Below are 14,320 nucleotides of genomic sequence, written 5' to 3' on the forward strand. Positions count from 1 at the left end.
CAACAAATATAAACACAAACACCAGGAAAAGACATTTCGGAACGCTCTTGATAATTCTTCTGAATTTCATTTTAGGGATCAAAAAAACCCAAAACATATCAGGTCAACTTTGCCTGTTTTGATTGATCAAAGCATCATATGATCTCAATTCAGGAAGGGATGAAATCTGTATGAAAGACAAAAGGCAAATCCCTGGGCAGACAGAATTTACAAACCATAATTCTGTAAATTCTATTGATTGCTTCCAGTATTTTCACCAAAATTCTTGCTGAGACAGATGACAGATCAACTGGTGTGAAATTGTTAAATGGCTGTAGTATTTACATACATTTTTAGGACATTTCTAGCCCACCATTCTCCAACCGAGGATGTTTTTCATGGAATAAATAGGTACATACAACATCAGTTTATTGGCTTTAAAGAACTTTGTGGTTCCCATAACCTTCCCTTCACCTTTGATCTACTTAACCCTTCACCAGTGCATATAACTTGGTATTATAAATGCTCTTAAGGATCATCATTGTTGCCTATTCTCTAAAATGCTTTACTACAGTGGATGGATGGGAACGTTTGTCTGTGACGGGAGAGTGAGGTGAATGACTAAAACATTATTTATTTCCATCTCCCTCCAGCAAAAAATAGCTTTGAAGACAGGATGTAATAGGAACTTACTTCCTGACAGTATTTATAGGGAAGATGCTTGGAGTGACTTTAAAAGATTCTGACACGTACACATGCTTTGGCAGAGAGGGGAAGGAGGTATAGTGTCACACTGAGAGAAACAAAAGTGTGATCATCAGTAATAATAAACACACCCTCTTCTGGGATTTGCAAAGCCAGGGAGGAAGTGAAGGATGCTTACTGAAGGGGCATTTCCTGCCCCTCTTGTTACACCATCTCTGAACTCAGGTTTACGGAAAACTCTTATGCTGTATAATGACAAAGACCAATGATTCACACACACACATTGCCTTTGCTTACCAAAACTGACAGAAAAGGGAGATACTGTTCAAAATAGATCAATTAATCCACATCAAAGACCACCCAAACTGCCCAGTAAGAAATACCAGATTCTAGTTATGCTGTTTTCTTACTCTCCATAAACTCATTCGTCATATAGGGGAGAATCCGGACTCAATTTTCCACCAATGGAAGCCATGGGGTAATTTGCCTCTCTGACTATTCCTGAAGGTCCCTTGTCCCCCAGAAGCAGTATTTTGGGCAGCTCAATTGGCTGCAGCAGGAAGGTTGGGGGAGGCAGGAAAATTCTGTTCCACTGACAGAAAGGCCTTGTGTGAGAGAAATTTTTTTCTGAAAGCAACCCATATGCTTTATTAAAAACCTATACTATAGTTTTACAGACTTTTAAAAATCATACATATACAGAACAGAGTCAATACAGAGCACTGTGGCTCAGAAGAATTTGAGGATATGAGGATGCTGACCAATTGCTTGGAGAGATGCAACCTCCCACTTCTATGTTAACTTGTGCTAGTTCAATACATCATACTAAAGACAAAACTCTAGCTTGGCCCAGGAGACATTTAATAAAAAGGCGGTCATAATGCCCCTCCTAAAGAAGCTCTCCCGGGACCTGAATGAGCTAAACAGCTGTCATCCAAATACCAATATCTCCTTTTGCAGCAAACATGCTTGAATGGATGGTGGCATGCCACTCGTCTTGGATGAAACCTTATAAAAATCATTTCAGTTTCCCAGTTTAGGAAATGAAACTGGTCTGGTCATCTTGACAAATTTAGTCCAGAAAAAGACAAGGTGAGCATGCCCCTGTTGGCTCTCCAGGATTACTCAGGGTCTACTGATACCTTTGACTGTGATACCCTTCTAGACTGGCTATCTGGGATGGGTATCTCTGATGGTACCATCCCTCTCTAGCAAACTGGAAGTGGAAGGTGGTGTGGGGATATTATTGCATGACCCACTAGCACCTATGATATGGGTCCTGCAAGATTCCATCTTATATCCATCACTGTTTAACACCCACATGAAATCTCCATGATAGGTCATCTGGAAATGTGGGGTAAAGTGTCATTAATATGCTGATGAGACAAATTTACTTCATTTCAACTGATTCAGGTGAGGCAGTGAATGTTCTGAAGTGGGTTTGGGATTGGGGCACAGATAAGACTGAGGTGTCATTGGTTGCTAACACAACCAAGCAAGGATTGAGGAGTTGTAAATGGCGTTCACTCTTCCCTAAACGAACAAGTATACACTTTGGGAGTGTTATTATATCCACTGCTGCAGATTACCATTCCAGTATCACTTGTGGCAAGTACAGCCTTAAACCAACTTCAGTTGGCGAGTTATGTGTCCCTTCCAGGAAAAACAAGATTTGGCTACATTTATCCATGATCTGATAACAAATTACTTCAATGCACACTATGTGGCACTACCTTTGAAAGCTGTCCAGTGTTCAGCTACTAGTCTATTAAATGGTGAAAGTTACTGACAGCATGTTTTGTCAATTTTTAAAGGGCAGTGGCTATTGCTCATTGGTAAAGCGTCTGTTTTGCATGTAGAATGTTGAAGTTTTAAACCCTGATGCTTGCAGTTTAAAACATCAGGTAATAGCTTACATGAAAGACCTCAACCTGAGTCCTTGGAAAGCCAATGCCATTCAGAGGAGACAATACTGACTTTGATAGACCAACAGTCTGACTCAGTATAAGGCGGCTTCACGTGTTCAGGTGTGCTCTACTAGCTGCCAGTTAATTTCCAAACAAAAATTTAAGATATTGGTCCTCACCTTTTAATCACTAAATGATCTGGAAACAAAATATCTAAAATAGTGCATGTTCCTCCATTTGGCCAGTACCTTCTCTTAAGAGATTTAGGTGCTAGGGTGAAGAAGGTTTTTTCTTTCTTTGTAGGGTTTTAAATTATGTACAATTACTATTGTAGACTCTTTTACTTTTTTGTTGCTCTATGGTTGCTTTTGTGCTGCTTGAATATTCCACTGGCTTTACACTATCATCTGATGTATATTTTCAGTGGACGTTCTATGTTGGAGCATCCAAGGTTTTCAATAGTGGGCCACATGTTCTATGAGGCTTTGCATCATGCATCCATCCCCAATCTTAGCCACTCAGTTACTCTGATGCGGCAACATCATCACTGAACATTGGAATTGAGCATATCTACACTTGGCATATATTGGATGTGAATCAAAAGGACATTGGAGACTAGATTCATACCTACTTTCCCTTTTGTCAGTACATCTGAATAATGCCCCAGTTTAATGATGCAGCTGTAATGCAATTAAACTTTAACAGTTCAAAGAATTTTTTGTGTGCTAAAATTGGCCCATGGGCCACTTGCTGGATGCCTATGTTCTATATGATTTTAGTGAATTTTATGATATTTTATGCCTTTTATTTTTTTTTAATTCAGGATTGTACTTAACCTCTTCAAGCTTTCAACCAGTTACACCACTGTGCTAGTTGTTTTCTTCCTAGACTGTTGTGTCCACCTTATTTAAAATGCTATATTTAAATATTACATTTAATATTACATTTTGTTTTAACACGGTATGCCACTTCAGGTACTATTTACAGCAGAGAGCATGGCTAAAATGCCTCATAAAACAAGAAAGGAATTAGAAATGTACAGAAGAAAGAATCCCAAACGGATGTGTGGGAAGAGTTTGAGATTAAGTTTCTCATCACTGACAATAAATCAATATCTGCAATCACCTTCCACATGGCAATTTCGTTCAGCTGGCCTTCAATCCCCAGTACTTGTGTTTTCTTTTAATTAAATTAGCTACCAGGATTTGTTTGGTCACCATACGTAACATCTTTTTCCTATACACCTAGCAAGCACAGGCCAGCACTGCAAATGACTGGCTCAAGAACACTCCCGAGTGGCTCTAAATGGAGATTTGAGGGGAAAGAACTTTAAAAGAATGAAAGACTATTCAAGCAACCCTCAGGATCCCAACAGCTAAATGTCCTTTTGATGACAGCCTTTTGCTTTTCTTAAGACTCATAATTTATTTCATTCTCATCAAGCTCCTACAATATTTACTCCACACTGTACAGGAATAAGATCAAACAGGTCCAAGCATATGGGTTCACAGGCTTCATGCACGTATTTTGAACTCCATGTCAAAATTATGTCCTCTCTCCCCACACACACACCCCAACTACCCAGACACTAAACAAGGCATCTTTCCAGAGAGAAAGAACGCTTAGAATTGCGACACAATGCCTAGCTTCCCACTTCGCCAGCCAGCATGATAGTGCCTGAAAGCCACAGGAAACATTCATTCCTTCAGGAAAATTCACCCAGACTCACACGTCTGAGCACAGGAAGACGACAGTGGAAGTAGAGCTAGCTGACGCATACACACGTACCTTGCCAAATTCCCTCAAGGGATTTGCCTCTTCAAAACAATGGAGTTATTTCCACAGCAAGGGTCATGGTCATACCCGCAACAGCTGCAGGTGAGTATATGCTGACTAGTTAAGCATTCTGACAAATAAATTAGTGGACTGAAATAATTCTCCTCACTCTGCTTGTGGAAGGACATTTGATGTGTATCTGCTGTCTCACTACTTTAAAATGCCTGAAGGGAAGAAGGGAATTATTCTGCCTGAGAGCCTGTCCATCAACCCAGTCCTGCAAAGGGTTTAACAAAAAATCTGATCTCTGAGGCAAAAGAAGCGTTTTTTACCTGCCACCACTTTTGTAACACTCAATGGTTCCTGCTAAAATGTTGTTAATAATAACAACAACAACAACAACAAAGCAGCAACAATAACATTTTCATATTGTATTGGCATAAAATCACCACTAGGTGCCATCATTACTCCAAAAAGGAAATAATACATATATTTTCTTTTTGCCATAAAAGAACACTGAAAGAACATTTCAGTGACTTAACAGATTTTTTAAAATTCTCCTGTAAACTACTGTTGCATCTGTCTTCACTCTAATCTATGGGGAGCCCTTCAAAAGGCAAAAAAAAATGTTCCCCAAGTACAACAAGACAGAAAACCAATGATTCTCCAAGCACTGCACACTTTTAACCTAGCCCGTGGGACAAGTAATCCAGATACAACATAGTTTCTATGACAGCATAATGCAGCGCCAGCAGTGAAGAACTATATAACAATCAGGCCTGCAAGGACATAGATTAAAGGTGCTCACAAATATTTCAGCAGTATTAAGTCAACACAAGATAGAAAACAATGCAAGGGGGAAAGCATGTTGCCAATATTTCTCCTGATATGGAGAGAGAGGGGAAGGAAAGAGCTGTTTCCATTAACAACTTTGGTATACAACTGCAAAGCACAGCACCTAAGCTGGTAAGCTAAAAGATGTTCCTGGTTCAAATCTTTCCTCTTCCTGAACTCTCTAGGTGGCCTTAGACAAGCTACTCTCTCGCCTTCAGTGCTCCTGATCTACCACTTAGGATTGTTGTAAGAATTACAACACGATAACATACCTGAAATGTTTTCCACACTCAAAGGAACTATAATAGTACTATACATCATCTTCTTCTTCCTAGGAAAAGAAGCCTCAGCGTTCGAGAATTATTGCCAAGGATTCATACACAAGAAAAAACTCATAAACCAGCAGTTTATTCATGCCCAAGTGCCATCTTATTTCTAAGTAATCCCTTTAAGAAGTAATCTATCCGTCTTTCCTACACAAGATCCATGATAGGAGAGGAGACTGACTTTTAGGCCACATGACTAGGCAATATTGCCTTGCTTTCTATGACTGAGGCTCACGCTTAAAGAAGCAAACAATATGAAGCTGGATCAAAATTGATGGCAGCAATTTGAGAGGGAGAGTGTTAAGGGCTTTCCCATGGCTGGCTTACCACTGTGAGGTAAAATCAACAAACTCTGATGAGAACTTGTTCACTTCAAGCTGTGGCGAAGGCTCCTCTACCACCTGTTTGAGCTGCTGGAATGGTGTCCCCCAAGAATCGTATGGAAACCGCAAGATTGCCAGCTCAATCTGGATGGGCAAGGGGGGGGGGGAGAGAGGGAGAGATCAAGACAATTTATTTTTGGTACCCAAAACGAAACACTTTCCAGGATGACCACATGTTCTTAATAAATTTAGCTTATGCTACCATCTATGGGCAATCCCTACAATTACACCCAATTGTAGTGTAGACTCTTTCCTCCCCTTTCAGATCTTCTTGGAAACAATGGGCTCATCAGGAGCCTCTGAGGCACAACCTGTGTATGCCCGTGGAGTCAGCATGTCCCTGGGACTATTAAAGCAGCAACATGTAAGGCCAGTTCTACTTGTTGGAACCATGCACCCACAGTCTCCCTGAAAAATGAAGAGTGCCATGGCTCTCTCTCTCCACCCCACCCATCAAAGCTGATGCAACAATTCTTCACAACATACTGCCAACAGAAACCTTATGGTTGTTGGGAATGCTAATACCCTACCACAGGCAGGGTGCCAGCTGAACTAGTACGGAGATAAGGTATTACACAGTGTGCTATGTTTCTTCCAGTTTACACTCATACTGCTACCCTAATTTCTTCACATCCTTCTGAAGCATTATAAGGTGGAGACATCAACATTCCCACATGACTATGCTGGAGAATGGCTGCAATCGGTTAACACGCCCCACCCCCATCTACACTACTGTTCTAAAGGTACATGAACCCTGTTCTAAATATACAAAATAGATCAACCTTAGCACAACCAAACCTTCAAGCTTAGGGAGCAGGCTAACCTTAGTATGGCTATCTTACTTCTGACCAATTCTGAGGCACCTAAAAATCAGTAATTTTCAACCAAAGACAGGTTTTTTTTTTAACTTTACAGGAATTTGGTTTACTAGTAATTAAAAGACACAAGAGAAACTGCCATTCCACAAAGTTTGAACTCTTTGCCAAAAAAAATCCACACTTTTGACAATTAGTTCAAAATAGCAACTTCAGTCCTACAAGAAAACAGCAGCTATATCAGAATTAAAGAGAACAAAACAAACTGATCAGCCTTAACACAAAAGTGTCACACTGTTTTGAAACCAGCCAGTGAATCTAGAAATAACAAAAATAAACTGCTCCGTTGAAGTGTATTGTGTATACCAGTGGTTTACAAACTACATTCTGAGGAATCTTTCCCACAGTGTTTCTCTGAAGAATATTGGAAGTTCTTGAGATGAGAAGATTGGTAATAAGAGACCACTTCCATGATAACCAGCTTGGGTGTTACTTATGATCTTCCCAAGTATCATGGGGGAAACTGTGCATATTCTCACACACACTTTCAACTCGCACGGTATGACAATGAGGGCTTGATCCCGACGTGAACACACCTAGAGCCCTCTCCCATCCTAAGAATCCTTGGCAATTCACAGGGTGTCCCTGAAGGCAGAAAGTCAGAAAACTGCTGTTATATGCCCTCAAAGATGACCCTTAACATTGACATTTGCTCCCCTTCCCTTTCTCTCTCACACACACTATTCCATGCTATTATACCTACCTGGGCATTTTTATCACCCCACCCCTCTGACAGGTAGTGTACTCTACTACTACCACAACCTTCTCAGGATTATTCACAGCTTATTGGACTCAACCAGATATAAAAATCCAGGAAAAAGGCCATAAGCAGAAGTAGGCCTCTGATGGAGGCAACAAGGAACTCTTTCCCTTCAGGTCCCAGCTGTCACCTTTTCTTTCTTTTTTTGAAAAAAAAGTATTAGATTTTTAGGGTACAGAATAAAACAGGAAGGGATAGGGAGGGAAAAGTAAAAATAAACGTGTTCTTGTGACATTCCACCACATCTGGTACCAAACGCATTAGCGCATTGTACTTCTAAACTAAAATTAAAATGTTCATTACAATTCTTCTGAAATCAATATTCATAATAATCAGCCGTCACCTTTTCTGACCATCCACAATTCTATGGCCCATAAGACCAGGGTCATGAATTCACTGACCTATCAGATAAATAGCTGCTTTTCCTTTTAATGAATATTCTGCATTTTAAACAGGACAGATTTTGAACTTGCAACAGCCTTTTCTTATTGAAGGCTTTGGATCTTTGAGGATTTAAATGGTTTGTCAATCTCATCTAGGTCCAGACCACAAAATACTTCCAACTAGCAGAGTGAGAACAGAGATATTCCTAGTTAATCAACATATGTAACTATTAAACCGTCATAACAATAACATAGTAATACCATTGTAATTCCCAGGCTCCAAATATCAGATTTGACGCTGTATCCCTTTTGGTTAAATTCTGGGTTGATTCTTTCAGGCTGGGGGAGAGAAAGACAAAGACAGACAGATTGGGACATAATTTCAAATTTCCAGGAAATTATAACATCAAATAAGGCTGGGGCTAAAAACAGAGCCCAAGGAGGCAGAGTCTCAAAATTATCAGCCCCTGTAACATTATAGACTTAGGCAGTACAGTTTGGGGCACTTAAGATTGCATTGAAGATGTCCCAACTCTTTGTACTTACTGCCATGTAAGGTTTGCAGCCAGCATCCATCGTTTTAGCCACGGAGTCAACGAGGTAACCACTAATTCCAAAGTCACACATTTTCACCTGTCCCAGTGTATTGATCAGTACATTGGAGGGTTTTACATCTGCAAGGTGGAACACATAGACACTGATTACAAACAGACTGTTTGCAGCAAGTGGGTCATGGCCGAAATGGAAGCGGCCAAAGCTGGACAGTGCACTGTCCTTGCACTGCAGAAATTATTCATACTTGGATTCCCCTGGGTGGACAAGGACTGAATGTAACCAGTTCGCTGTTATAAAGGTATTTTCATCTTGAACAGTATTTGGTAACATTAACTTTTATTGCAGCAGCAAGTGCAGAGCATATCTCCACACTTAAAATGGAAACATATGGAAATCAATACAACAGATTCTTACTTTGTAAGTTATAATAATGTTCTGGCCATGGTGATCCATGCTTTCATCAAATCCACTCAATGTGCGGCTGCCTTTGAAAATGGTCCAGAAATTGCACTTTGTCCAGAATGTAGCAGCCAGGATATTGCCAGGGGTGGGATATAGCAACCATATGCTGAAACATCTGCACTGGCTGCCCATCTGTTTCTGGGCACAATTCAAAGTGCTGGTTCTTACCTTTAAGGATACCTCCTCCCATATCCATCCAGCACACCAATTAAGATCTTCCTCACAAGCCCTGTTCTATATTCTTCCACCTTCAGAGGTGAGGCAAGTGGCAACCAAAGAGAAGGATTTTTCAGTGGTAGCATCTCATCTGTAGAATGCCTTTCAGGCTCAACTGGAATCTACACTATTCTCACTATTTCTGTTCATTAGGCTTTGAATAAAGGGGCTGAATTTTTTTTTAAAAAAGTTTCCAGTCTGTTTTTAACCTAATGAATATTTAAGATCCATTTTAAGCTGCTCCATGTCTTATGTTGTTTTACACTCTTGCTGTTTGGGAATGCTAGGTTTCAATAACTTGATTTTTAAATGATTTTTTAAATACTATGATTTTTAAAAATGTTTTTATTGTGTTTTATTTTGTCAGCTGCCTCAGACAAATTCCCTGGAAAGGTGGAATAAAAATTTCCCAAACAAACAACAGTAATCCAACAGTATTTTCATAGATTTTTCTTAAGTGTCAAAACACCTCAGTAATCCTTCAACCTCAGTAATCCTTACTTATCTATAATGCATGTCAGTATAATCCTAACCCAATCACAGAAGGGGGTCTGGGACAGCAAAGGCTTGGATCCTCTGGTGCTATTCTATTGATGCAATAGCAGTAGCACCTCCAGCAAGAGGAGGATGGCACAATTTCTGTCAATTCTCCTCTCCTGCTGCAGACAATTTGCCCCAATTTGCTGTAGTTCCATTGACATATCAAGGAGCATGATCTCAGGGGTCAAAGACTGATACATCAAAACCAACACCATGAACGGTGCCCAGAAAACAGGTACAGACACCCAAGCACTGGTGTATTATCTAGCTGGATGAACAGAAGACAAAAGCTACATTTGTGTGATTTTGTAAGTAATCAAACCCAGCTCCTAATACTATTCTTCCACCCCTTCCAGGAACTGTTAGAACATGCAATGGCAGCCATACGTACCTCGATGAATTACAGAGAGCTTACTGTGTAGATGTTCTAGTGCTTTTACAATCTGAAAACACAACAAATGAGGAGTGAACTATAACTGACTGAAACAACAGGACCACACTGCCCTCTCTGGCACCCAGGCCACATGTTCACACTCCTTTCAACACTAAGCTGGGGTGGAGACAGTCTTAGATTCAGCATTTTGGCAATTAACAGGCAGGAGAGCTGGGCCTGCAGACTAGCAGAAGGAGGGTAAGCCATAATTCATAGTATTCATTGCTGTTCCAACCACCCTTAGGAGCATGCTCAAAATAAAGAGTAATCACAATAACTTGCCAGGATCAGGGTGCATCCAACTTTCTTGCATCTCTGTTTAGAAACTTTTGGTGGCTGAATTCCAGAGGATCACAAAATTCCAGACCTCTTTCAACACTGTTTTTTTCCATATACACAGATACTACCTGTATGCAAGTTGTTTCCCTAATACTACTTTTCCTTTGTAGCCAAGGACCAGACTATGCATGACACAGAAGAATCACAATTAGTACTTCTTAGCCTAATTTCTTTCCCACCGAGTTTCCCCAAATTCACCTTTGTCTAACATGATTTCCATAATGCTCTTCTCCATCACCACTGTAGCAAATAAAGTCTGTTTTTCCTCACATTCCATGTGATTCTAAGGAAATGTGGCTCATTAATAAACAAACCTCTAAAAAGAAGAAACTGTTGTTCTTTCTTCATCTCCTTTTGCATCTTTGTGTAGTAACACCTGATTGACAAATGTGGGCTAAACTAATCTCTGCAAAGGTGGAAAAGGGCAGTAAAGGATCTGAAGAACAAAGAAGAAAGACTCACTGAGACAGCTATTTTTCCTAGGATGTCTTCAGGAATCGTTAAGCCTTTGTCTAATACTTGTTTGTAGAATTTGTCCAGTGATGTGTCCATCAGTTCCATACAGATCCACACATCTCCCTAAAGAAACACAAGGTTACCAGCATAAACGAACTGCTACCACTATCCCCTTCTACCAAGTGCATGGCAATGTTTCCCAGTTTCATCTCTTGCTTAATTTTGTTGCTATCAGATATTATAGCAAATTAACCTCAAGGGGTGAGGGACATCAAGTGAGGCTTAAATTGCACTCTGTTTTCTTCTTTAAATTTCAATCTAGGATACAGCTTTATTTTTATTGTTCATAGTCTCCAGGAATTAAGATGTGGTATTTTCAGTGCATAGCTATTTTATTTCCTTTAAAGTCACCATCAAACCTTTAAGGATGTTGTTAGCCCCTCCTCACTTTCATCTGCATACCTCTCCCTCCTAGCCTGAATGTATGTACTGCATGTGTAACACCATGAGCAAGTCCCAGCCCCCGTGAGGCAAGCACAAAGCATGGGGAGCAATCTTCATGTTTTGCGTCTCTAGATGGATCTTGCAGCAACATCAACTTTCAAGGAAGCCTTTATGAGAGAAACCAGGGTGTCAACAAGATGAAAGCAATTAAGCCATACCAGGCCAGAAGACAAAGATGCCTCCTCTCTCCGTATTGGCTTTTACATGGTATTAAATCAAGGACCATTGACACAATTCAGAGGTTAAGTGCCTTGCGACAGTTTTGAACCTCTGATTCAAACCTTCCCATTGTCCCAAAGTTCCTACGGAATATATATGACTTAGCATCATTGTAATTCTGAATGACAATTCAATCAACATCTTCCCTTCCAGTGCCATTCCCCTGTAATTTAATCAGTGCTATAGTTTTTCCCTGATAAGATGCCCAACTCCCAAGTATTCCTTTATACCCTGTTGTAATGCCCCGAGCTTGGAAACATGAAATAATAGTTCCTATATATAAAAAAGGGACCAAGAACAACCCTATAAATTAACGGTCCATTAGCCTGCTGTCAACAATAGATAAGGTTTATGCAGCCTTCTTCTATTCCAAGCTCCGGAATTGGGTAGTTGCAGAATCTATATTGTACTCTAAACAAGCAGGATTTAGGAGGGGTGTTTCAGTTCTGGAACATTGCCTTACACTGTACTACTTAGCTGATAAATATTCCTCTTTCCCAGGAATATTTCTGTCTTTACGTAGCATACATGGATTTTAGGGCTGCCTTTGACTCTGTTCCAAGATCCCATCTCTGGGCTAAACTAGCTAACACAACAATAGATAAAAGGTTTCTGTGGTTGATTTTTAAATTGTATGGAACCCAACAGCACAAGTTGTTGTGGATTGGAGGGTCAGTTAACTGGCTCCATTCCTCTGCTAAAAGGTGTTAAGTAAGGCTATGTCTTAGCCCCTCTGCTTTTTAACCTTTACATAAATGACATGATCCCCTACCTCCAAAAATTATCACTTCATGCGCTTATATTGGTTGGTAATGAAATACCAGTTTTGCTGTATGCAGATAACACGGTACTATTATCTAGGTCAGAAGTCGGTCTTTGTAGGGCATTAAATGTGTTTACTGATTACTGTTCTCAAGAGGGACTATCTATAAATTATGACAAATCAAAAATAGGTCTCGCTCTAGGCAGAAAATTTGGAATATTAAGGAAAGGAAAATAGAGCAGGTGGCAGATTTTAAATACTTGGGAGTCATGTTTAGTTATAAATTTAATTGGAAAGCTCATGTATGCTCAATACCTAATGCTGCTAGGATTAATGTAAATGAGTTCCTAAGGTTTTTTTTATTCAAAAGGTGGCCAATACATACCTGCAGCCATAGAGGCTTTTAATACAAAAATAGTCCCTCAGGTTCTGTTGTAATGTTATCCTATGTATAACTAGCCTGGCTTCAGTCAGAAATTTGAGTCTGATCATGGCTACAAATTGGACTGCAACTCAGGCTCCCAACACACTGGATACTTTCTTCTTCCATCCTCATTTCTACATAGACTAGGATAGGTATATTCTTTGCTTCTTTGCCATCTCGCTCTATCTCTCTTTATTTTCTAGCCCACCCTGTACTACACAGAGAGATGGCACTTTGCTCCTCTCTGCTATTTAGGCATCATATCTGGAAAACTGGACCCCACTTCTTCTCTGTCCTACTCCCCCTTTCACTACATTTACACCTTTAGCTTAAAAAGCATTCTCCTGCTGCAAATTGGAGTAGCTCTGGTTGATTTGTGGTTGTTGTTGTTATATTGTTAGTTTGGATAAGGAATGTGCTGTTGAACTGTGCTCTGATATCATTTTTTTTTTGTATTTGCTTAGGAGAAATCTCCTTACATATACACACACTATTGTACCAAATCCCTCAATAAACTTTATATCCCTTTAAATCTGTTTACTGTCATCCTTTTTCCTGCTGAAACGCGCTACTCACACTCACAGTTAAAAGTTCATAGTTTTCTACTCCCTGCACACAAACACAAGCTAATTCCCCATGTTAATCTGAATGCATGTTCATGTGTTTATGGGAGTGTGGTAACAAAGATTCCTGGCCATTTCTGACTAGGGTTGTGCATTTGGCTTTGCCAAACTGAAAAAAATTGCACCCTTTACCAGTAGCCAAAAAATCCTGAGTCCAAACAAGCAAAAAAAAAAAAATATTTTTTATTTTCCAGCTTTTTGGGATTTCCCATAAGCTTCAATGGGAGCCTTTAAATCCCCCCACTCCATTATCATCTCTGAGTAATCTTTCCAGGGCTTGGGGGGCTATTTTCAAGGTAAAGGCACCAAATTTTCAGCATAGCTGCTGGTGACTCTCCTTACAAGAACCCCCAAGTTTGGTAAAGACTGAGTCAGGGGGTCCAATTTTATTGGGCCTCATATTTTCTTCCATTTGGGGGGCAATAAAATTGGACCCCCTGACCCAATCTTTACCAAACATGGGGGGTTTTGTAAGGAGAGTCACCAACAGCAATGCTGAAAATTTGGTGCCTCTACCTTAAAAAACAGTCCCCGTAGAGCCCCGGAAATATTCCCCATAGAGTATAATGGAGCAGAAAATTTTGGGGATGCCCAAAAAAAAAACTGGGGGGGAAACCATACCAGTATGGAGAGTTGGCTTTTTTAGGAAATACCAAAAAATTTTGGGTCTAATATACCCAAATCCAGAAAACACTCCCCAAAATTAACAAGTATCAGAACTACAAGCAGCTAAGTAGTCTTTAAGTAGGGTTGCCAACTCCAAGTTCAGAAACACCTGGAGCATGGGAGAGTAGGGTTTGGAGAGGGAAGGGACCTTAGGGTGTAATGCCATGCAACCAACCTTCCAAAGCAGTCATT

General features: G+C 40.1%; 1 protein-coding gene across 1 annotated transcript in view; it reads right to left on the reverse strand.

Moving 5' to 3' along the window:
* MAP2K6 (mitogen-activated protein kinase kinase 6) overlaps positions 1 to 14,320 on the reverse strand; it is a 116,867-nt gene that overhangs the window by 17,186 nt on the left and 85,361 nt on the right. Inside the window, exons 6-10 of the mRNA XM_056854220.1 lie at positions 10,936 to 11,052; positions 10,093 to 10,144; positions 8,475 to 8,602; positions 8,190 to 8,267; positions 5,855 to 5,994 (exon numbers count right to left, since the gene is read on the reverse strand). Of these exons, the coding sequence (XP_056710198.1) occupies positions 5,855 to 5,994; positions 8,190 to 8,267; positions 8,475 to 8,602; positions 10,093 to 10,144; positions 10,936 to 11,052 (515 nt within the window). The remainder of the gene's footprint in view (positions 1 to 5,854; positions 5,995 to 8,189; positions 8,268 to 8,474; positions 8,603 to 10,092; positions 10,145 to 10,935; positions 11,053 to 14,320) is intronic.

This window comes from Euleptes europaea, chromosome 1 (genome assembly GCF_029931775.1).
Source record: "Euleptes europaea isolate rEulEur1 chromosome 1, rEulEur1.hap1, whole genome shotgun sequence".
Taxonomy (NCBI): domain Eukaryota; kingdom Metazoa; phylum Chordata; class Lepidosauria; order Squamata; family Sphaerodactylidae; genus Euleptes; species Euleptes europaea.